The 25,543-nt window shown below is 46.1% G+C and overlaps 1 protein-coding gene across 1 annotated transcript in view; it reads left to right on the plus strand.

Annotated features, from left to right (window-relative positions):
• Window positions 1-23,272, plus strand: part of Galphai (G protein alpha i subunit) — a 55,401-nt gene extending 32,129 nt beyond the window's left edge. Inside the window, exons 5-8 of the mRNA XM_037424877.2 lie at window positions 6,471-6,599; window positions 7,607-7,736; window positions 12,027-12,180; window positions 22,912-23,272. Of these exons, the coding sequence (XP_037280774.1) occupies window positions 6,471-6,599; window positions 7,607-7,736; window positions 12,027-12,180; window positions 22,912-23,102 (604 nt within the window). The 3' untranslated portion in view covers window positions 23,103-23,272. The remainder of the gene's footprint in view (window positions 1-6,470; window positions 6,600-7,606; window positions 7,737-12,026; window positions 12,181-22,911) is intronic.
• Window positions 23,273-25,543: the final 2,271 nt, after the last annotated feature.

Here is a 25,543-nt window from a genome sequence, read left to right on the forward strand (position 1 = left end):
CCATTAGATTGCAGGTGGCCACTTGCCACGGACGCTCACTGACAATCGGTTTCATCAGACCGGGTGGTTTGCTACCCCTTGATTTCACCGTTTGACAGACGCGGTAAGAACGGCTATAGCGAAACATGTCTCGCTTCATGCCAGGCCAGGTCACAATGCGGCTCAGTTTTGCAAAAACCTTGGAGCCACTCAGGTGACCGGCCATGGGTTCGTCGTGAGAGGATCGCAACAGTGCGGCTCTCGGACTTCTGGGCATAATCACCTTAAACGGCTCGATGGACTCATCGTCAGTGGCTATATACTTCAGCAGGAGCCAGTCATGGTCCAGAAAATATGAATCCGCCGGGGACTCGGCGACACACGCTGGTTCGAGCCCCTCAAGCAGTGTCACGGCGCTCCGTTTCCTCAAGACAGTCGCTATTGGCGCCCGCTGCAGGACAAGCAGCGCCACGGCGCTCCATCTCTCTGAGACCGTTGCACACATTTCGCGACAAAACGTGTCACTTTTTTCAGGGCCTTCAGAAGCTCTTCTCTGCTGAAAGCGATGCCAATTCTCCCAAAATGGGGGAGTCTGGTATCGCTCACACTCAGGACCGCAGCAACAACCGCTTGAGTCGGCGTTACGGGTTCGCTCTCGGCCTCGTGGCCTTCGGAACGCTCCCCCGCTTCGTGGTGCGCCGCTTACCTGGTTAGCAGCCAAGGTTTGTCCGCATGGAGACTCACCCTTCTCGCCGAATGGGGGCGAAGCTGCTGTTTCGCCCCCGACGCTTGCATGTGCTAAGGCACCACTAGCGGCACCAGGATCAAGATCCTCGGCCGACAATGGGGCACGAGATAGCGCGTCAGCTACCACGTTGGTGCTCTTCTTTCGATACTGCACTGAAAAGTCATAGTGCTGTATCAGGAGAGCCCAGCGCGCCAGCCTGCCGGCAGGCTCACGGAGCCGCATCAGCCAGCTGAGCGCACTGTGATCCGTTCGCACTACGAATTTCGTCCCATCAAGGTAGACGTACAACTTCCGCAGTGCAAACACGATGGCGAGGCACTCCTTTTCGGTCACGGAATAATTTTCTCAGCAGAGACCAAGGAGTGGCTAACAAAGGCCAACGGCTGCAACACGCCATCGTATTCCTGTAGGAGAACAGCTCCTAAACCCACATCGCTCGCATCAGTTTGTACAACATACGGTCTGGTCAGGCCGGGGAGCTTGAGCTGCGCTGTCTCAGCTATGGCGTTAGACAGTCGGCAAAACGCCTCCTGCTGCTCAAGTCCCCATTGTCACCCAGCAGATTTACCCAAGAGTTTGCTCAAGGGCACCTGCAGTCGGGCACAGGACGGAATGAAGGAACGGTAAAAGTTGACCATTCCCTCTTCGAAGGTTCGTGAAGAAATCACGATGTCGTCGAGGTAGCACATGCAGTGTGACCACTTTGCTTCCCCGAGGACGCGGTCCATGAGTCTTTGAAACGTCGCAGGAGCATTGCAAAGACCAAAGGGCGTACGAGTAAACTCAAACAACCCTCTGTGGGACGTGAACGCAGTTTTACACTGGTCACGGTTACCTATCCGGACCTGTTTGTAACCTTTAGAGGCGTCAAGCGTGGTAAAGTACTGTGCATCACCCAGGTTACCTACGATGGAGTTTATCGTGGGGAGCGGATAGGCATCCTTACGAGTCACTCGATTCATACGGCGATAGTCGTCGCAAAGGCGATGACTGCCATCTTTCTTAGGCACCAGCACAAACGAGACGCCCAGGAGCTAGACGAGCGGCAAATAATGCCAGCCGCAAGCATGTCATCTAGCAACCCATCGGTAATCTGCCTTTTGGCGAGACTGACGGGCCTGGGGTTACACTTCAAAAGAAGCGCGTCACCAGTTTCGATCACATGGCTCACTAAATCGGTGCAGCCAGGTTGATCGGTTAAGAGTTCGTCGTACCGACGTAACAGTGTCGACAGACGAGCCTTCTGTGCTTCATCCAACTGAGTCGCGCAGGCGACCAAAGGATGTAGTGCCTCTTCGTGTCGTGTCGGTCGATCCACACAGGGGTTTCGAGCCGACGAGCGCGGAACGCCAGGGTACAACCAAATGATAGTGATGAGGACGACATGGAAAGCGACAACAAGGGTGATCCAGGTCCGACAGTGGCCGAAGCTGCGCATAGCGTCAGCGTGTGGTGTACACGTATCCCGCAGGAGTACGGCCACCAGCGTGGGTCCTGTCATAGCGAGCCGCAGGGCACGCGTTAACCGTCGCCGTGGCGAGAACACGATACTGCTCAAAGTCGCAACACTTTATTGTGGCTGCACCAAACGCAGTACAGCCCGTTGCAAAGGCACGGCGGGAAAGCAAATAGGCTTATCCACGCCATAAAAGTACTTCACAGGGTGCCACGAGCACGTCTCCGCGGTAAAGGTGATCCACGGAGACACCGGGACCAAGGCCTGGTTGCTAGAGCGAGGGCAAAGGCGCTTGCGTTGGCTTCGGAGGGAGACGGGTCGGCGTAGCTAGGCCACGCACTAGGACACCGTACCGCCCTTCGGCCGTGCGGACACAGTGGGGCAACAAAAGGTGAGCGTTTGCCTCGGGCGCGTGGCACCGTCAGCGAGGTCCGACGAGCCCCGAGCGACGGGAGTCGACGGTCGGAAAAGATTGCATGGCTCACCGTGTGAAGTCCTGGAGAGTATCTGTCCGTTCCTGACGCAGCGCGCGAAAACCTCTCGGCGCCACAGTCAACATCCGGTACCGGGTGAGGGAGTTAAACGTCACTCCACTCTCCCAGCGCGGCAAAAGCAAAGGAGGGCAGACATGTCAGGACATGAAAACGGCAAAAAAGGCGGCAAAGCCCACGCAAAGGTCACTCCACTCTCCCAGCGCGGCAAAAGCAAAGGAGGGCAGACATGTCAGGACATGAAAACGGCAAAAAAGGCGGCAAAGCCCACGCAAAGGCAGCGGGCTAGCCTCAATTCCCACAAGCGTCTTGCGGGTATTTACCGAGAAGAGGGGGCTGGCGGAAAAGCTGGCTCACAGCATAAGTGATTTTGAGGCCGCTGTCGTTGCTGCTAGGCCGCCGCGTCGTCAAATGAAGATTACAGACTTTGTCACGCGAAGTTAATAAATTACTGCACATTTTTTGTTCTTTCATCGCACTCCCTGAAGGTTTCTTTTTTTGACAGGTAAGTGAGCGACCTGACGCGATTTTGGTTAAGCAGTACTACCGTTTAGTACGTACTTTTTCTGAGCTCTGGCCAACTACGGTTTAACGAGGTTTCACTGTATTCTGTTAACCAGCCTGACTACTATTTTGCTTACAAAATGATCTTTATTCTTTATCACCAGTTTATGCCATCTTTAGCTCTTTCGTTACCACGCCTATTCAAATTTATCACTAGTAAATTATACTTTGAATCATTCTTTTTAGCATGTTGAATTTGTTCCACATACATCTAGCACTTCGTAGTGGTTTGTTCAGCCACTGACCTGCCAGAATCGGTTTGAATTTGCCAGTGTGGCAGACATTTCGGTGAACCAATGTGTGTATGTGTGGCCGGTAAATGGGCTTGGCTGACAAACTTGAGAGAAATGCGTGCCGCATGTGGTTATGCCGCAGTAACATCAAAATTCTGTAATGAAAAGAACTTCAGCAAGTCAAATATAAAATTATGGCATTAGCTTTGCAATCTCAGCGTTGAGCCATAATAATTGCCTCAAATTTATGCTGGCTTTTCACTAGAGAGCTGTAGTTAGGAGTCAGAAAAAATTTATTTTACAAAAAAATTATGTCCAACGTCTGCTGCATGTATAACGTGTGGAGGTTATCCTTTCACACATTTTCCAGCAGCTTCACTTTCGCTTCTATTATTACATCAGACACAGGGCTGCATCCAGTGTTGCTAGTGCTCCTATGTCGTCACGAGCGCATGGGTGTGCGCCTGCGTCATGAGAAACGCGCACCCCTCGAAACTTTCTTGCAACCGCAGTTGAATAGAGTGACGGAAAACTCCGAAGGTTATAGCGTCTCAGTTTCAAGCTCTGGTGGCGATAGTGTTTTGCATCAACCTGCGACATCCGTAGTTGTTCATGGGTTGGATTGGTTTACGGCCTCAGGTGGTTTCCTCCATTGCACGTGTATAGTTGCTGACTTTTGTGTGCTATCTTAGAGCTACTCTGGTTACGTGCGGGATCTACGCGTCGCTGGGGCATTATGTGCTGGTGCTTTCCACAAAGCTTCTGCTCACCACAAGAGGGCAACCGGAGCACATCTCGGCACCGCACACCGCACTATAGAGTGGTGTCAGACGTTTGAAAGTGTGAACTGTGCAAGCAATTTCGTTCTTTTTTTTTTTTTTTTCCAGGACTATCAGCGTAAATGCTTGGATGCACATTTTGGAGTAAGCCTATGTGGAGAGAGGTGGCTCGCGGAAAGAGGGGTGACGCCAGATGAACTAGTGAATTTGAATGGACGTTTGATGTATATAGGCATTATTCACATTGCGTATGTCCAGCTGTACTGAAAAACCAGCAAGCTCTTCTGGTAAAAAAAAACAAAAAAAATTATGTCAAAAGTATGCGAGTAGACCTGTGTTTTGCGAAAAAGGGAGATGCTTCACCGCATGGCATGAGCATTGAGGCATTATTTTGGTTCAGGTTTCTTTCGTCTATGCTAATAGAAACATTGTGTAGAACATTTAGTATTTTTTATGATATTCCTAGGCCATTCATCTTCAAAATGTGTATTCTGAATTTGCTTTCTTTGATTGTTCTTGCAGATATGGTGTGTTTTATTCCTGTGTTTATTGGCTGGCAACCAAAGTTACACTTTTCAAATGTTTATACAACATTGCACAATAGTTTTATTCCACTATAGTTTATATTGTTTGGGGAAAGGCATTTCATTATGCGTAATTTAGTGTGCTGCAATGTGTACTGGAGCACAGAGTTTCCTATTATACACTAAAGGGAACTCTGGCACTAGTGTCTATAGGAGCTCAAATGCACGGCGCTTCAGCGAGCGTGGGAATGATGGGTAGTACACACATTTGTTCAAACTTCGTACTTTCAGCCTGCTTTTGGCTCCGTGTGTGTTCGTGTGGCTTGAAGTTTTCTTATGAAACAAAAATCGGCAAATGTTCAGCGGTTGCGCTTCACTACCCTATTCTTTTAGACTTACCTTTCCGAATTGGGTCACGAAGTTCAAAAGGGTTAAATCTTTCATTCAAAACAAAACCGAAACACAGCAATAAACGAAGCCGCCAGTACGATTCGCTGCCAGCAAGTACGAAGACTAGGCAAATGTGTGTACTACCCATCATTCCCATGGTCGCTGAACGATCGCAGCGCCAGAGTGCCCTCTAGTTAATTTTAGAAAACTTTATGTACTGGAGTACTCCACCAACTGGCTGAAACTTCGTCCTCGAGACGTATAAAAAGCAGCTGTTTTCTCCCGGTAACAAAAAAGTTAATGTCAAACTGTCAATATTTCTGTCTGAATTCAACACATTTGCATCTCTGTAGGGCTTGGCGTCCATTCTATGCTATGAAACGTCATTCGTTTTCTTGTGTAGGTTCACATGATATATTAGTGCAAGTGAAGGTCTCCGCTTGTGTGTTGTTAACTCATCATGTGCAAAGGAAAAAGTATTCAGTATATGTCGAGTCTTCTTAAAGTCTTGTTTTCGTGTGAATTTCATGGTAAGTGCAGCGAGTGCATGATCTGATAAAGAATGCTAAGGGCTCATAATATTTTTTAAAGAGGCAGTATTGTGTGGGTCATATAAACTGCCTGCACAGATAATACCGGCATGTGACCATGGTTTACCAAGGGCTTGCTCCCACTGTAAACTTTTCCTGCTCCAAGCCTCGCCGCGGTGGTTGATATAGTGGCTAAGGTACTCGGCTGCTGACCCGCAGGTCGTGGGATTGAATCCTGGCTGCAGCGGCTGCATTTCCGATGGAGGCGAAAATGTTGTAGGCCTGTGTGCTCAGATTTGGGTGCAGGTTAAAGAACCCCAGGTGATCGAAATTTCCGGAGCCCTCCACTACGGCGTCTCTCATAATTATATGGTGATTTTGGGATTTTAAACCCCACATCACTATCTTTTCCGGCTCCAAGTTGCTCCAAAATGCCAAGGGCCACTTCGATAGCTAAAAAAAAAGCAAGAAAAGTAAACAAAGAAATCGAAATAAAGCACAAGTAGGAAAGTGTAGCAAAACTAAGGAAGAAAACAAAATGACTTGGCTCAACAACTTGCAAAAATACATTAAAAATTTTCTTTATTCAGTGATTGAAAAAAGCAGAACAATGAAATACTTGAAATTTTGCGGGGACCAGGTGTCCTGGTTTGGATTATGGGTCTTCTGCTGTGTTTTATACATTCGATTCCAAACTTTCAGGTTTGTTTGTTTTGTTGCCGTGCAAGTTGTTGCCATGACGGGTATATTGTGACACATTGCTCTCTTTCCCCCAGCTACCTGAATGCATTGGACCGCATCTCGCAGCCAAACTACACACCGACACAGCAGGATGTACTACGAACAAGAGTCAAGACAACGGGCATTGTCGAGACACATTTTGTCTTCAAGGAGTTGCACTTCAAGTGAGTGAGATGCCTGGGGAAGGGGGGGGGGAGGGGGGGGAATGACAACTGTAGATTTCATGGGGCTGTGGTCATTTTTTCAATACAACTCGAATATTTTCGTCATGCATGACATTTGTTTTGATAACTACCTATTTAGGTGTCGCTGAATAATTGAGCACACCCAAATGTTCAGTAAAAAAAGTGAATATTCGAGCAACTAAAGAATTACCGAAAAGCCTCATTGATCTGCATATCCATTTTAATGTCGTAAGGTTATAGCACAAGTGTGTTTGAGCATGAAGAAAAATAAGCCAGTGAAGAAGGGAAATACGGATGACAGGATGAACGCTAAACTTCCAACTTCTGTTTATTGCATAATCCTACAGCACATTATAGAGCTCTGCTGGTTGAACAGGTGTACTGCACACATTACAAAAATTTTGAGCATGTGGCACAGCACACGTGACAGCTGATGAGCTGCAGCGGTCTGGGCTTTAGCGATTCTGAGCGTCTTTTTTCGCCGCTTATGCTCTGCAGCTCCTCAATGAGCCTTCACTTGGCGAGGCACAGGCCGATGTCGCTAAGCTTTTCGAGCAGTGGCTTTTTGCGGAACCTTAAGCTTGGGATTTGGGTGGCATCGACGCTGTCTTTCTAGGAGCATTTGCTAAATGGCGCCCACTGATTGGGTTCTAGAGAAGGGCTGTTGTGAGGAGGAATCGCACGCCTGCCGATGTAGGTGCCGTCTTTGTGTGGTATCGGAGTGAGGGGCAGGTTTCTGAAACATATTTAGTTTTTTTTAATTAGTTATACCAATTTCTTTTTGGCTATTTCGGTCAAATATATCATTTTCAACTTTGTTCATTTATTGTAACCTTGGTTTGAGCATTGCTACCCTTGTTTTAGGCCTGTGCTGATTGTGAACATGATCACGCTACGCGAGATGGATAGACGACAGGCCCCTCAGAGACCCATGTCTCCCCAGAAGTGCTGCACGCTTAAAAGCGTGTCCTTTTTGTATGTTGCAGGATGTTTGATGTAGGAGGCCAGCGGTCCGAACGGAAGAAGTGGATTCACTGCTTTGAAGGTGTGACGGCCATCATCTTCTGCGTGGCCCTGAGTGGCTATGACCTCGTATTGGCCGAGGACGAGGAAATGGTGGGTGCCTACGGTGTCACTGACAGGGCAGCTAGGGAACGGAAGAGCTCAGTTTATGTAGTGGCTCAACGTAAAATGCTTCAGAATTATGTGTGTGCAGTAAGCAGGTCTCCGGAGGGGTGCAGTCTTAATTAATTAAAAGTGATGCTTCCCTGCCAGCTAGTTGTTTGCTTCTGTGCCTGACTGTGAGGAGGAGGAATGGCCATTTTTCTTTTTGGGATCTGAGAAGGTTCCTGGCCCACCAGTTGTGCTAACTGCTGCCCAGTGCAGTTTGAGATAGATACCTTGTCTCTAAAGGTAGTACGGTTTATCCCAGACATGTCAAACTTGGATATCAAACTATTTGCCTGTGTTGCACAGTTGAGAAACACCCTTGAATATCTCATGCAAAGTAGGATGCTGTTGCACACTTATGTAGACCACCACACAGTGACACATCTGGCATATCGAATGCTGTGCCACACCGAAACCCTGAAAGTGCATTTTTCCTTATAAGTATTATTCCCTTTTCAGCTGCATTTTAACAAGCTCTGTCCCTTTTTTTTCCTTTCAGGTGGCAAAACATTGGTATCGTTACATTACATTGCATTGCTCTGGTCGGTTGCACAGTGCCTGAGAGTGCACGGGGTTGTGTGATGCACATTCTCTAGATTGTAATGTTCAGCTCTATTGTTTTTCAAAGAGGCAGATTGCCAAAACAATCAATCAATCAATCAGTTTATTATCATGTCATAAAAGGATGTTACAGGGAGTAAGAAGTACAATACTGCAACGGGACCCTCGGTGATCATTACAAATAATAAAAGCACAAGCAGCTGTTAGAATCGTAGAAGCAAAGATATATAAAGCAGAATGAAAACAAAAAGGCATGGAATCAAAAAACAAATAATACAGCATAAAACAATACAAACAAGATGATAGATCAACTATTTAACAGGCACTCTTTTAATGAGTTTTTAAATGAAAATAAAGAAACGTTGCATTTTAGCGAAGTTGACAAATTATTCCATATGATGATGGTACAGAAGAGAGAAGATGATTTACCATAGTTAGTACGAACCTTAGGAAGTAAAAAGTTATTATTAGCCGCGAACCTGGTTGTGTTAGTATTAACTAACATCTTAGGATCAATGAAATTAGCAGAAAGTTGATTTCTTATTTGTTTATGCAAAAACATAATTAGATTAAACCTGAATAGATAGTTAACAGTTAAGATTTTATTGCATTGAAGAAGGGGAGCGGCGCTACTGTCGCGGGAACAGTTAAAAATAGCGCGAATAGCTCGATTTTGTAGATGTTGTACGGATGAAAGATGACACTGGTAAGTATTCCACCAATAATTTCACTTAAGAGCCAAAGGCTCTTAAGTGAAATAAATGTGAAGTGACTTGTCAGCCTCGTCACAATGCTGGCATTTCTTCCAATGTTTAGTCATTTTCATTAGTACACGGGCCTATATGCATGACCTTGGAGATCTGCAACCTACGAATGTATTTTTAGTTATGAAATACACATCGTGGAGGCTACATTTTTTTTTCTTTACCTGTCATATCAGTGGCTGCCTGCTGCAAAGCCACAAGTGCCTTTGCAAAAATTTTAAAAGTGGAGACTTCTTTAGTTGTTGCTGTTAGTGTGGATCTGGCGCGGCATTGTCTCTTGCAGCGCTGTGAACTTCTGAATTTCTGGCTCGGTTCATGAATAATATCCTGAGTTGTGAGTCAACCTAGTAATGACCATCAGATCACTGGGAAGGACAAATTAGGGTATTTCCTTTCCTAATTAAAGCCCTCTTAAAGTTGTTTTGCTCCAAAGATTGTTTCTCAATGCATGCTATGCTTCAGTTGATATGCAGATGGGGGCAACAGACATGTCTTTGAGGTATGCAAGTCTGCACACATTGGCTAAGAATTAATTTGACAAATTGTGCTTCATATCTCAGCCTGTTAGACGTAAAAATCACAACCACAGGCCTTACAGTTGTGTTTAGCTTAAAAAAGGAGATGCTACACTGACCTCACTGACCCCGCCCTCTCCTCGGCATTTTCTATGCCTTCTCGGTGGGCAAAGAGGCTCTGTTCTAGCGGGCACAGAGTGTGGCCCTGGTCTTCTATGGTCCTCCGAAATGCATTGCCACATCAGTGTGCAGAAACATTCTAGACAGTCTTCACTTCTGTAAGTATTTGAATAATGGTTGTGCTTTGTATGAATTCACGTTTTATGCAGGGCCATTCGTGGATGGCTCTCTTTAAAGGGCACATATGCATTGGGTCACGAAGACAATGTTGCATAAACGGATATGTTTCAGTAATCTGCAAGAAATGACTGACGGTTGGCTCTTGTTAATTCAAACTCGAAGAGATTTTTAAACTTGTTTATAGTATTATCAAGAAGTTTGAATTATTAGAAGTTCTCAGATATAGGACTCTGGGCAAGGTGTCACATTGATTTTGTCACATTAAACATTTTTTAAGTGTTTTTAAACCCTAACTGCACCCGATGAACAGGAAACAGAGGTTTAAGGTCTATGAGTTTATTGGCCATTTATTGCTGATCAGAAAAGAAAATGTGAATTGCCTATTGCTTCTTTGCTACTATATGTGCCTTCAGCACCAATCTCTCTCTACCAGTTGAGAGGCATCACGGTTTACCATGCATGGGCCTCATTTATATTACCGTAATTACTCGAATCTAGCGTGCACCTTTTTTCCGGTTGAGCGAGTTCATAAATTGCATGCGCGTTAGAATCGAGTATGAACAAAAAAATTACGATCAATCTATTGCCATCGGCAAATCCAAAATGGCCGCCCCCTACGTGCGTCGGCATGGCGCGTCGGCTATTTCTGCCTATGTGTTTCCCATGTGCGGCACTTCGTACGTGTGCTGAGGAGTTCGTCATCTAGTAGTGCATTAGCATCGACGTAGTGGAAGGGCCGACTCCAAAAACTCGAGTGCACCACGATGGCGCTTTTAAAAGAAAAGTCATCGTGTGTGCAGAAACGGACGGAAATCGGGCCGCATCGCGGTCGTTCGGAGTTCCAGAAACGTGCGTGCGGGAGCGGCGGAAACAAAAGCAGAAGATTGTCGACAGCAAAGCTTCACGCAAAGGCTTCAGTGGACCACAGCAGGGTCTGTTTCCGCAAATTAAAGAGCTGCTCGGCGAGTATGTGCTTTAGCAGCGAGCGGCACAGCGGCCCGTGACGACAGAAGTGCTCCAAGTGCGGGCTATGCAATTAGCCTTAGAAAAAGGTCTAACGCGGAGCCAGTTTAAACTGAGCAGGTGCTGGCTAAGTAACTTTATGAAGAGAAAAGGCTTTTTCCTCTGAAGGGGAACATGCATATGCGAAAAGTTTTGCGAAGAAGTACGATGAAAAGCTTCACAGTTTTCAGAGGTTCGTCCTAAACTTGCGGCGCAACAACGGCTACCTGCTTGGGCAAATCGGGAATGCCGATCAGACGCCTCTTTACTTCGACATGCCTGGCACCACAATCGTCGAGAAGAAGGGGGCGAAGCAATTTCGCGTGCTGACATCGGCCCACGGTAAAACTACAGTGACGGCAATGCTCCGTTACACGTCAGATGGGCACAAGCTTCGCCCGTACCTCATATTTAAATGGAAGACGCCCCCGAAAGGAGTCGTTTTTTCGAGTGGTGTGATCGTGTGGGCCAGCGATCAAAATGGGTGCGCGTTGCAATCGATGTCTTGTGTTTTTTTTTTTTTTTCGTGGTGGAAATCGGGTGCGCGATACAATCTAGGGCGCGGTAGAATCGAGTAAATACGGTATTTGTTTACTAGCAAACTCTTTTTTTTTTGAAGGTGTGAGGCAGTTATTTTTCATTTTAGGACTGTTAAGAATATACAAGCACACAAATTTTCAACAAGTAGTAGGAAAGCCGCAGGTATTTTCCAATATAAAACTGCAAAGAGTATGAATTAACCAATTGACAGTGTTCGAATTAAGAGGCTTCTAAATAAAAATACATTGAAAGAATAGAGGGCCAACCAACGAGTTGAATTTTGTTTGAATTAACCAAAAGTATGAATTATCAGAGTTTGAATTATTGAGAGTTTAATGTAATAAACTTTAAATAAAGTCTGGCAGTTTCCTACGCGTGTGGTAGGTGATGAGGAGATTAACCCCTGTCCTGTCCCACCCTTCGTCGATTAAAAAATATTGTTTTACTTGTACTCGGTTCTACTTGTCAAGGTTTAGTAGTTGACGCAAGGGCTTGGAGATGGGTTTGTTCTCCATGAAATGACATTATCAGAAACTCGGGTGGCCTCGTTTCAGAACCGGATGATTGAGAGCATGAAGCTGTTTGACTCCATCTGCAACAACAAGTGGTTTGTGGACACGTCCATCATCCTCTTCCTCAACAAGAAGGACCTCTTCGAGGAGAAGATCACCCGGTCACCACTGACCATTTGCTTTCCAGAGTACACAGGTGAGCACTGTTCTTCTGGACCTATTCTACAAGTGCCGAACCGTACCTTTGTCTGCTGTATCACTACGCTTTAACTTTATATTCTGCAAATGCCAGCTGAAATGACAATAATCTTTATGTCGGAAGAGGTCAAAAGTGCCTAAAGCAAAGATTTCATAGTATAAAAGGGCTTTCTTTGTTAAGGGGCAATCGGATTGCTGCTGGTATTTCTGTCTCTTCTAATTTCTTCACCTGTTAGCTAACCAACCATGGGGACACCATTGTTTGCAAGTGTCGCATTGGTAGATGTCAAAGCCACCAACACCAAGTTACCTACCATGCAAAAAAACTGTTGTGCTGGAAATGGTTACCAATAACATTCATTGACAAAAGCAACGAGATGGCTTCCCACCTCACTAAAGCTTTCAATACCGAAATGTCAAGTCCTGTCCCATTGATTAAACGTCTCTGTTGCTTCATGCTCGATGCTTGCCTGTATTTGAGCCCACTTTAGTTTTTGACCATTCATCACTCACCACAGAAACTTACATGTGATTGCTAAACCACACGGAAAACTAGCAGATCGATGTCTACTATTAGGGCAGTCCACCTATACACCTTTTCACAAGACCACTCTGGAACCGCTGACTGCGGGGGTCGAGAGTATGTTCTCAGTGTTGCTTGCCATCGTGCCTTGGGCTTTGCATGCCGTACCCGCATACATGATACGCTTGGATGCAGTATGTGTAATAATAGCTGCCTCCCTCCATTAAAAAGTGACTGTCGTGGCAGGAAATTGTGCGTATTCGAAGAACAGACCATTTGGCTATCGCTGTGTCGTGTACAGGTGCACATGCAGTCATTGCAAAAGAACAATTTGAGTGAAATCGTGTCTGCAGCATAGTACATCATGCGATAAGCACAGCTAGGATATGTTGGTGCTGCGTCGCTTTCCGGCGTTGCCTGAATTGCGGAAGAAGTGGGTGTCGTCTGTAAATTGAAAGTACCTCCATGTCTCGCCATCCTCACGCCTCTATGCTCGGCACTTGCTTGATAGAAAGAAAACCGACAAGAACAACGTTTCTGTGCTGCGTTTTGGATACCGAAAAAAAGGTACAGGAGGAGTCACACATGTCCCCAGAGCACCCAGTTGGCCGCTTTAATTGCTGTTTTTTGCAAAAACATGCAAATACCGATGCTGAAATAATACGTATCACAGTTACCTTGCATACACTCTTGCTGTAATTATAGCATGATCAGAAGCTTGTAACTAATGTGAAGTAGCAGCTGCGGACAATACTTTCTCCAGCCAAACACCCTGCTGCTCTACTGAAGTGTGATTACATCTGTATGGAATTCGCTGAAGGGAATCTGCTTTCTGGTTCTAGTACGAACGATAAAGCACCACCATTCGTAGACGCGGAGCCTTTCTTGCGTCACTAGCACGAAGGCGCGCCACTGAGTGGTTCAAACAGCCACGGATGGGTCAGTGGCAGCAACGATATCACAAAACATTCTAAGCAAATGAAAAATGGCAAACACACAGACTTCAGCAGGGATTTCGCACTATCGGATAACGCGCCGGTTTGAGTACGCGCAGCCCTAGATGGTGAGCTTGCCAAACTTGCACGTTGAACAGCACGCCCCGCCACGGTGGTCTAGTGGCTGAGGTACTCATTGATGATTGATTGATATGTGGCGTTTAACGTCCCAAAACCACCATATGATTATGAGAGACGCCGTAGTGGAGGGCTCCGGAAATTTCGACAACCTGGGGTTCTTTAACGTGCACCCAAATCTGAGTACACGGGCCTACAACATTTTCGCCTCTATCGGAAATGCAGCCGCCGCAACCGGGATTCGAACCCGCGACCTGCGGGTCAGAAGCCGAGTACTTTAGCCACTAGACCACCGCAGCGGGCGGCTAAGGTACTCAGCTGCCCACCCGTAGGTCGCGGGATCGAATCCCAGCTGCGGCGGATGCATTTTCGATGGAGGCGAAAATGCTGTAGGCCCGTGTGCTCAGATATGAGTGCACGTTAAAGAACCCCAGGGGGTCAAAATTTCTAAGGCCCTCCACTACGTTGTCTCTCATAATCATATGGTGGTTTTGGCATGTTAAGGAGAGATGCTACTCGAAAAACGATTTTCTTTAATAAGAGTCTGAAATTAACACAAATTGGCATGGTAATAGAGTTTTTCTCCTCTTTTCAAATATGTCATTTATTTTCATGTAGATTGCTTGGTTTTCTTTCTGCTGGTCAGATACTGCAAAATTATGGCCATTGTTATGCGACAATTCTGACCTATAAAAATTTGAGATAAAGCATGCAGATATAGCTGACTATGATGCTTTGGAACTGTAGAGTGCAAAAAACTATATAAATTTTGTGTGTAAAAAGGTGAAATACAATAATAAAATAGAAAAATTTACTATGGCTCTAGTTGGCAAGGGCTTTCAATGTTATGTAATTTTTGAAAAACATAATCAAGCAGCACTGACAATCTGAATAGATACTTGCACTCTATGGGCCTTCATCATGCTATGTGCAAAATTTCATAGAGGTATGACAATTCTAAGTATACGAACTAGCGTGTATAAGAAGCACAGATCACACAAAACTGCAAAAGGAGAAAAACGCATTTGAAAGTTTGAAACCTTTTTTTTATCACAGAGTTGTTAGAAATGCATAATCTTTGGCCATAATGTTCAACAGAACTTTGAAAAGCACTGCAAGTTACTGGAACTGTCCTGCAGCATAGGTTGTGCCCTCACGGTTCTTGCGAGCACTCTCTTCTAGTCGTGCCCTTTTCACTCCACGACGACGGTGGGCCCTTGCTTCTGCTGTCAGACGCTCGGACATTCTCTTGATGCGCCTCGCATCGCGCGAATCACTGAAAGTAACTAGATCTCTAGATGGCAGTATGTTGAGCTCTTCCAGGATGTGCTCGAAAGTAGCATAACCCTTGTTGAACCACATTATTGCCATAGCTGCGGCAGTCTCGACAAGCGTTCGGGAGACAAACTTAGTCTTGGGGCAAAGTAGCCAAATTTTGCTGTTCAGGGATTCCGATGCGTTCTGGGTTTTCCCTTTGATGCATCGAGCAAGGAGCTTCTCATCCGTTAGCCGCTTATAAATGGGCAAAACAGCCAATCCCTGTGCTTTTGTCAGGAGAGGTGTGTGGCGTGGTGCAGGTTCACCAAGTGCTTCAGCGCGTTGATGTTTGCACCACGACTCTGTTCCTGCAGGGCAAAACTTGTGGCTGCCAGCATTGTCAGTAGAGCATGAGTGGAAGTACGAAGCCCATACTGCAGTGTACATATCCCGTACACTCCCCCTGTTGCTTGTTATGGCAATCTGATAGTATGTTTGGAGCTTCTGAATGGCTGGCTCTTTCATTTTCTGCCCTCGTGGTAATGGCACATGCAGCTTCCGTAGCGCGGTGCCAAGTCTCTTGGCCACATGATTAGTGCAGTCTTCTTTTTCTATATTGACAGCACCATAGACTTTTGACTCTGCAACTGCACTATATGCTTTGCCGTCACCGTCACTCAAGAATGTCATGAAATGCAGTGGGGTTTCATCAGTCAATGTTCTCTGCCAAATGCGCATTGCAGCCTTCATTTCCATGGCATGGGAGGGACAGTCTGCATTTTTTTCACAGACTGGGCCATGGAATGCCTGCCACACTTCCTCGTCTGGGCCCATATCCTTGTGCCTACTGCATGTCAGGCAGTAATTTGATATGCCCTCGAAGTCTAAGCAGAGGCCAGTATCTAAGGAGATAACTGCGCCAATCCCGTTGTGGCTTTTGTGGCCCCTCTTCTGCCAAGTGCCGTCGAACATAACAGCCACATCAGTTTCGCCTGCTAGTACCGTATATACTCGTGTAAGGGCCGCCCTCGTGTAAGGGCCGCACCCCAACTTTGAAAGCGGATATTTCGAAAAAAAAAAAAACAAAAGTTCAAAATGTCCCGCCAGAAAAGTGTAGTTAGTTCATTTACAGCCAGATGGCGCTGCACGCTTTTCCGCTTTTATTCTACTTCCGCCGACGCGCCGACCACGCTGTTGACAGCGCGCCGCCATATTTGCCTTGTGCGGCCTCTTTGTTGGCATCGTTCCTAGCATCGTGTCGATACGTTGGCAGCGCGACTTCAGATCGGTGTCGTCGGTGTCACTTTGTTGGTTGTAGTGAACCCTGCAGAAGCCAGCGCACGTGACGGACGATGGGCCGGCATCTGAGATCATTCACTGCAGCATTTAAGCTGCAAGTGATTGACTATGCCGAGGAGCACGGGAAGCGGGAAGCTGGACGAAAGTACGACGTCGATGAGAAGCGCGTGCGTTACTGGATGAATCAGAAAGATGCCCTCGCCGCTACTAACAGGAGCCGAAAGGCGTTTCGCGGGAAAAAGTGCAAGTACCCGCAACTCGAAAGCGAGCTCGTCAACTACGTCGTCGACACACGAAGGGACGGCTACGCCGTATCGACTGACATGATACGCGTCAAAGCCCTCAGCATCGCTCGCCACATGGAAATACCCCCGGCACAATTCAAGGCAAGTCGGGGCTGGGCTACGCGGTTTATGAACCGTAACCAGCTTTCTATTCGGCGCCGAACGACGATTTGCCAAAAACTGCCGCGCGAGTACGAAGACCACGTCATTAAGTTTCATCGCTTCGTGAATGCTCTCAGGAGGGAGCATGAATACGACCTGTCCCAAATTGGGAATGCGGACCAGACACCTGTGTGGTTCGATGCACCGGAAAGCACCACAGTGGATTTAAAAGGTGCGAAAAGTGTGTCTGTGCGCACGACTGGTGCAGAACGCCAAAGGTGCACTGTGATGTTGTGCATCACGGCAGACGGCAGGAGGCTTCCGCCGTACGTCGTATTTAAAAGGAAGACTCTCCCAAAAGAGAAGTTCCCTCAGGGAATCGTCGTACGTGCGCAAGAGAAGGGCTGGATGTCCGAGGAACTGGTCGTTGACTGGATTAAGACCGTCTGGGCAAACAGACCTGGAGGGCTGTTACAACGGAAAGCCCTCCTTGTTTTGGACAGCTTTAGGGGCCACTTGACCGACCGCGTCAAGAACCGAGTTGCCGCAACTCGTACGGACTTGGCCGTCATTCCCGGTGGCCTGACGAGTGTGCTGCAGCCGCTCGACGTATGCGTCAACAGACCATTCAAAGTGGAATTTCGCCGATGTTACTCTGAATGGATGGCTGGAGGCGTCCACGAGAAGACCCCTACAGGACGGCTGAAGCGGGCGTCGCTCCAACAGGTGTGTGAATGGATTTTGAATGCGTGGCGTGCCATGTCAGTAGAAGTAGTTGCTAAAAGCTTCAAGGTAACGGGAATTTCGAACTCCATGAACGGCACCGAAGATGACCGTCTCTGGGAAGACGCGGACGCCGAGGCGAGCTCCTCCGAGAACGAGGACAGCGAAATGGAATCCGAATAAAAACATTTCTGGCATGTCATTTGTGACTCTTGCACTCTGCTACTGTTGCATAAACAGTACAGACCTTTGGCCTGTACTGCCTGTACTAAATCGGCCTGATTCGTGTAAGGGCCGCACCTAGCAAAATTTTCGAAAAAAAAGTGCGGCCCTTACACGAGTATATACGGTACTTCTTTCGTCAACTCTCTGGATCGGCGCAAGTTTTCACTCACAGCTGCCATGGCAGCGGTGTGCACCTTCTTTGCTATCGAAAAAAATCCTCGGTGGTGCATTGGCTTTGGGAGTCCAATAATGGAGCAAAATCTCGACAGTTGCTCATGCCCAATGCCGACAGCGCGTGCAGCCACCACCGCCTTCACATTTACAGCGAAACTATCTCGGGAGCTCCCACTGTCGTACCGTTGGCTCACTCGGCTGCTGCCGTCCGCTGTAACACGCAGTGACGTATAGGAGCACGAAAGAACAGTCGCTGAGCATTCGCTGTTTTCGCAATGAAGTTCGAGGAGCGATGAAAGTCCCTTGCGCTTTCCTGCCGGCTCCCGAACGGCAAGTTTTTGAATACCGCAAGCAGGGCATGCCGCACCTGCCACAAGTGCCGTCAGCAAGAGGGTGTCGCACAAAACTGTCGTTGCACAAACCTCATCGCGCTGTCTTTCGTCTTTTTCGAAGAAGCTGAGCTTCTTTTCCAAAGCACTGACGAAAGAAAGTGCAGCGTCAATCGCTTCATCGCAGCCACTGTCGCTCGTGCACTCGTCAATGCCGCCGTCAGGCCTAGCACACGTAGGCGCGTTCTCGTTCGTCGCAGTCGTTCGGGGCGCTTTACGCTGCCTTCCCTTGAACTTGTGCTTCGTTCGAAACTTCTGCACTTTGCACTTTTTCGGGCTTGTCATCGCGGAAATATGCGTAGACGCGCAGAAAAGCAGACGGACCAAATGCCGATGGCCGCCACCAACAAAGCTGACAATAACTCGGTAGCCAATGGCGATGCGGCTTAGGGTGCCGCGCGTTTCAAACCACTCAAACCACGTGATAAAAAGGCCTCATTTTTCATTTATTTTTTGCCCACGTACGAAACTGGCGGTCGTCGGAGCTGTAAGAAGAAGGCCGGACGCAACTTTCCCAACCGATCGCGATGGCGGGCGGCCCTGCGACGGGGAGCAGTGCGTAGTCAAAGATGGCCAATATCGGCGCAAATTCACGAAATTTTGAGCCACCGCGATGCCTTCATACACATTTTTTTGCATTTTGCGGTTCGAATTTAGTTTTGAAATTTTCACAGATGAAAGAAGAAGGTTTGAAGATTACAATGCAATAAAAATCTGAAATACGAGAAATTTCACTAAATACGCAATTTTTCGACTCGCATCTCCCCTTAAACCCCACATATCAATCAAAGGCTGTGCTCCCTTAGAGTCCGGAGTTCCAAATCTGTCTCGTAGACTTCAATATGCAGTAGACTCGGGATAATTCAAACTCTGATAATTCGTACTGTTGGTTAATACAAACAAAATTTAATTTCCTTGTTGGCCCTCTAATATTTCAATGCATTTACAGTTAAACACAGTTATATCGAACCCACATATCGAATTTTTGGGTATATCGAACTCGCAAATTATCCCCTTGAAATTTCTTTGTGAAATTATATAAATTTGCAAATTTATATACAACGTATATAAATTTGCAAATTTATATACAACGGTATTTTCACCCACCTTCGGACATACTGGACGCCGCGCGAGCTGGAAGGTGCGCTTGGGCACTCGCAGTTCCAGACACGTCCGTGCGGCACCACGCCTCCGCCAAAACCTGAAACGCTCGAAAAAAAAAAAAAAAAAAAAAGGTAAGGGCGAGAGGGCTCAGAATGCACAATCTCTAACTTGCGGAACGGCTTTTTTTTTTTTTTTCGTTTCTCTTTTTCTCTCTCTCTTTCTTCACGTACCCATTGGCAGGAACGAATAAGGCGACGTCCTCTTTCTTTCGCTTTTTCTTTTATTTTTTGTTGCTGTTTTGCGAGTTTTGATCAGCCAACCACAGCTCGCACCTTTTACTGTTGCCCTCGCCAACTCCTCCTCTATTTTAGAGGCACTGTCCTCGCAGGTGGCTATCGCCTTGCGAGCGCTGTGTTGCTTTCGTTCGCACGTCACCTACGTACCACCGTATGTGCAGCATTTCTCTTTTGTGTGCGTGGTGTGCAAAGCCGCTGCGTACTCCTTGAATTGTCGACTTCTCGCGTATCTATGGCCAGCGACAAGAAGCACCAGACCCTTGACCTTGCGACGAAGTTGAAGGCTATTCAGAATGCTGAGGCGGGCGAGAAATGTTCTATCGTCGCAGACGAGTTCGGAATTCCACGGAGCACTCTGAGTACCTTGTTGAAGAACAAAGCAGATATCAGGGCAAAGGCGGCAGAGCAGCGAACGTCGTGAGCCTGTCATGTGCGTACTTCTGCCCACGGGAATGTAAAAAAGGCAATGTATGCCTGGTTTTTAGAAGTGTATGTGTAGAACATTCTGATAGATCGCCAAGGCCCTGCATTGGTTTGCCCCTGCACTCGGTGAAACAACTTCACCGACAACACCAGGTGGCTTCACCAATTTAAGCAGCGCTACAGCATCGTTGGCAAAACCAATTCTGACGAAAGCGAAGCTGCCAGCAGCCGGGACATATAGTAGTGGATGACGAAAAAGTGGCCGTAAATCTCTGCGAAGTTTTCTCCCGCGGAGATCTTCAATGCCTGGCGAGACGTGAGGACGAACACAGTGGTCGACTGCTTCCGCAAGGCAGGCTTCGAGACTGCGAAACTTGTGGAAACCGGTGAAGACGACGAGCACATAGGCGATGCATTTTGCGAGTTGTCATAAAATCGAGACTAGTATCGACATTTTAGAAACGAAAAAGCAGGCCAATGTTAGCGTTTTTTTTTTTAATTTTTCACGCAAATAAATCATTCTGCGTGTGTAGGGAATTAGTTGTCATTCTTGAATGCAGCTATTGTAGGTGATGATCTGCTACAGGTAAGCTCTCGGGGCCTATATTTTTTTATATTGAATTTTTCATATATCGAACTAATTTGCAATCCCCTTTCAGTTCGATATATCTGTGTTCGACTGTAGAAGGCTCTTAATTCAGGCTTTCATTTGGTTAATTTATGCTTTTTGCGCTTCCATACCTGAAAATATCTGCTGCTTTCCTACTACTATTTAAATTTGGGTGCCTATATAATCCTAAATGTTTAAAAATAAAAATAAGCACAGTAGGCGTTCAAGGAAAAAGGCTTTGCTAGTAAACAAATGGTATAAATGAAGCACGCACAAGGAAAACCGCGATGCTGCTCAACTGGTATAGAGAGCTTTGTGATGAAGGCACATGTAACAAAGAAGCAGTTGGCAATTCATGATTTTGTTAAAAGGTCTGATCTGTAATAAATGGCCAATAAACTTATGTACCTTACACGTTTACTTTCTGATCATTGGGTGCAGTTGCGCTTAAAAAATTTTAAATTAAAGGGGCCCTGCAACACTTTTTGAGGATGGTCAGAAAACGTTGCCGATTGGTAGTAGAGGCTCCCGACAACACGCCATTCAAATGTTATTGGGTAGCACGCAGCCTGGAGTTCACAATAAGTTATCAAAGTCTGCTAGAAATTTCTTTTTCTTCTGTCAACAAATCATGGAAGACGCTCAAAAATCACTCGTAGAAACCCCATTTATCAGCCATTGGCTGATTTGAACATGGCGCGCTCAGTTGTTATAAAGGTCACCGCGAGAGGCCGTCATTTTTCCACGTGTGTGCACGCGATCACACTGAAAAAGCCGCGTATTCGAAGAAAAAAACACGAAAAATGCTCAAGGTCCCGAAGCGAGAGTGACGTTTTTTGTTTGCTTCTCCCATCACTCCTTGCTCAGCTTCCAGTGCTTTCATCGGGACGAGAGAAGAGAGAATGTGATTGCCGGGTGTGACAAATCTTTGTAACTCCGCTCGTACTAGTCGGATTCTTAAAATTTTTTGCGGCGTTCACAATTTGGGAGGTAATAGCTTTTCCAGTGAACTAATTCCATGGTTACTCAAAAAAGTGTTTCAGGGCCCCTTTAACTGTGATAAAGTCTATTTGTCACCTTGCCCATAGCCATATAGCTGAGGAATTTTGATTATTCATATTTCTTGACAATTCAAACGAAATTCGGAAGTCCCTTTGAGTTTGAGTTAACGAAAGTCGCCTGTAGAACGCCATTTGAAATTTTAGACTAAAATCTTAGGTGTCTGGCTTTTCTGGCTTCCTGCCCCAATTTCAGGTCCAAAACAGTATTAATTGAGGCCCCACCTCTCCCACATCTATTATCTCCTTGACTAAATCAGCGTTTTGGTTAATCTATACACTTGCAATCGTTGCACAGCCTGAAATGCAGCTTTGCCGGAGTACGAGATTGTGATGGGGTGAAGCATATTGAAAAATCTGAAGGGGCCACTGTCAAACGATTGGTGACCGTATTTATTGTCAGGAAGTTCAACTAGTAAAATTTTGATGCGTATTGGATAGCTAACGCTACTCGAAAAATATTTGAAATTTCGAGTACTCGCCCACTCTTATCGAAAAGTTTTTTCGAACAGGGAACGAGACAGCAGTGTTGCCAAACACAAAGCTTTCATCACGTGGGCCATGGCCACGGTTTCACAAGCAACCGCATAGTGCTATTCTGCTGGAGCAAATGCGGCAAAAGAAAAACGGTGGCTATGACATCGTCACAACCTGTTGTACTGACTACAGCAGGGGGACGTGAGGGAAGTAGGGAGGTCACCATGGGGGTTACTTTTGACGGTGCCAATACCGTGAGGGTTGGTGGCACATGCAAACCTCAGGATTCATGTAAACTACCTTCCAAGCTATATTTGCTGCTGAATTTTTGCAGAGGTTATGGCCATGTTCATGGGAATCGATCCCATGGTCCATCTCGCACGCAAAGTTTTGTGTCAATACCTCTTTAAACCTAGATGTCATTTCAACTTTTGTCTCCAAAATAAACCTAGATGTCATTTCAACTTTTGTCTCCAGAAAAGCTGCATCTTTGTTAGGCATAAGGATGTACTGGAACCAGGCAGTTACATGACACTTTATTGAACACTTTTTCCTGTAGCACCCAAATGCAGGCCTGTTGTTGATAAAGCCAGTGAGGGCAATTTTTTGTGATCGAAGAATGACTTCTGGTTTGCTTTGCTCAGCACTAGCACTGCTAGTCTCTCTGAAGTGTGCCTTTCTTGTCTGGTGACGCCTTCTTGTCCTTGTGTAGGCAGTAACACGTACGAAGAAGCGGCCGCCTACATACAAATGAAGTTTGAATCGCTGAACAAGCGCCGGGACACCAAGGAGATCTACACCCACTTCACGTGTGCCACTGACACCAACAACATCCAGTTTGTGTTTGACGCCGTGACTGACGTCATCATCAAGAACAATCTGAAGGACTGTGGTCTCTTCTGAACGCGAGAAGGCAACGTGTCGACGGCCCCCCTCCTCCCAACAGCAGGATCACTGCCTGTTACTGTTGCCAAAGCCACTTGCACGGTGGTGTCAGATGAAACTGGACGGTGACCTGCAGTCTTATGCACCGGGTGTTCCTGTGGACGTGAAGCGAGTGGACTGCCAAAGAAGAGGGCAGGGATGCTCCTTGAAGGCACGTGGTTCTAGCCGAGGCGGGAATTCTTGTGCAATGCTGTCGCTTGCATGAACTGCATTTCTTTTATATCTTATGCCTTGTGTTCAGCAGTCACAGCCGCAACATTTATCTTCTTTCTAGCCACCCCTTCTAGGCCCTTTTATTTTAAGCATTACTTAAAGCTTGCAACAAACATGCAAAATAAGAAAGGAGAAATGACCTGATTCTGTTGCGGCAATAATTTACAAAGGCATGGCATTTATTTTTGTTATTACGGTTACTTTTTAAGTAAGGGATCAATTCTTCTCACTGTTGCGTGTTTTTTTTTTCCCTTTAATCTTTTCTAGCTGTGAGCAGAAGAGCTTAGTTTCCAAGTCCTCACTCTGTTACCTTCCTCCCTGCAAGTGTGTTGTGTGTGTATTATGGTAAGGAATTCATGGACCCATTTGCTGTGCCCTCTCACTTTCCTCTGTGATGTAGTTCGGTTGTTGAGAATGCAGTCATGTCGTACCTGCCAAGGGTTCCAAATCTGCCATGTTGCACGAATTGCATTGAGATTCTTGCAAGAATGTTTTACACCACCAATGAGGCGACGTGGCCAAGTCTGAAACCAATTGAAATGCTGCATGTGTTGATGACATAGATGGTAGGTTGAATGCAAAGGTGAAAATACCTTCATTACATCTTCTATTCGCCATGAGCACACATTTGTTGTGTGTTAGGGAAATTCCACATACATTTGGTCACCGAAAAATGCCCAGCTGGTTGCATGCGATTTTCAAGGGACTTGCTTAGGTCTACTACAGTTTGCCATGTTCCACATTTTGTGGCGAGCAGTAAGTCTTCGCTTGTGACATGCGGCAGTTTTATGTCTGCATAATGGTGGGACAATGCTCGGGCTGCTTATTTAGTTGTTTTTGTTTTTATGTAATAGTTGATGCCCTCAAGGCCTAAGGCACTACAAGGGGAGGGTTTTATACCTGTGTTATTAACAGAAAGAAGTTAAACATGTCAGTACACAAGTTCTTGGTTATAATTTTATATCTTAATGGTAAGTCTTTGCTAGAAAAGTTATGAAAAAGGTTTGTGAGGGACAAATGAATGCTTTTTTTTTGCAAGCCTTAGTTGACAGTGTTAGCTGAACTGTTATAGAAACACAGGCTGTCCTGGTTGCCAGCTGCTGAGCTAAAGGCTGCTTGCAAAGTTTTGTCTGAAATGAACTTATGCCCACTTAAGATGATTGTGGCAGTAAGCACAGGGAGGCTAGTAGTGTGAGATACTGAACAATAAAACTTACTTGTTGTTGGGCTGGTTGGTTATTCATCATATTGTAAAATAACTGGCACAACTTTGGCTCCCGCAAACCCCTATACAATCACTTTCATCCACCCGAGCGCTGAGTGTAGTGTGTGTTTCTCGGAAGGATGAGTGAATTATTGTATGAGTGTTTGCTAGAGTCAAAGTTATCAATCAATTCAGTCAATTATCTGACAATATGAGATACTGGAAACTGCAGAAAATTATTTATAAGCACGAATACAGAACTTTTGGTTTTGGCTACAATTTTATCTCATATCTATTTACAGGTCAATTGTACATTATTATAATGAGGTTTTGAACACATGTGTCTCTATGAGATTTTCGAGGGGAATTCGTTTATCTCGTAATATCCGTGATTTCATTATGCAGTCAATCTTGTTTGTAATCGGCCTGATGGTCATGCTGTTGTGTTTAAATATGAAGTTCGTAGTTAGTATGCATGCAATATTACTGATAAAAATGAAGAGTCTATTAAGAACAGCATTGATCTTTTTACAAAGTTCGCTATATCTCTTAGCTTTTTTAGTGTGCACGCAACTACAGCATTTAAAAAAAAGTGTGGCCGTATTCTCCGCTCTTAGACCATTGTTGCCAAAATGCTGTTGTGGGCAGCCGCATGCAACTGACTGTGGTTGCTCTCATGGCATCTGGTAGCAGGTCAGGATCCTCAATGTTTTTGCGAGAGGCCTTGCCTTCCGATTGCACTTTGTATGCAAGTACTTTGATACTGTATGGGCCTGCTGTTAAGGCATCGTTGTAGGCACCTGCGAAGTCTTTCCGTGTGACATTAAATCTGGGTGAAGAGCATGCCATTCATGTGCTGCTTTACTCACGTTCAAGTGTAATATCAATAAATGGCTTCACCCGTTGTTCCTGGGCCTTCGAACCTCACCCTATGGAGTCTATTCCAGAGCCAAGTTCAACGGAACATGTAGCCGTTTACTGA

Source organism: Rhipicephalus microplus, chromosome 5 (assembly GCF_043290135.1).
Source record: "Rhipicephalus microplus isolate Deutch F79 chromosome 5, USDA_Rmic, whole genome shotgun sequence".
In the NCBI taxonomy this organism is placed as follows: Eukaryota; Metazoa; Arthropoda; class Arachnida; order Ixodida; family Ixodidae; genus Rhipicephalus; species Rhipicephalus microplus.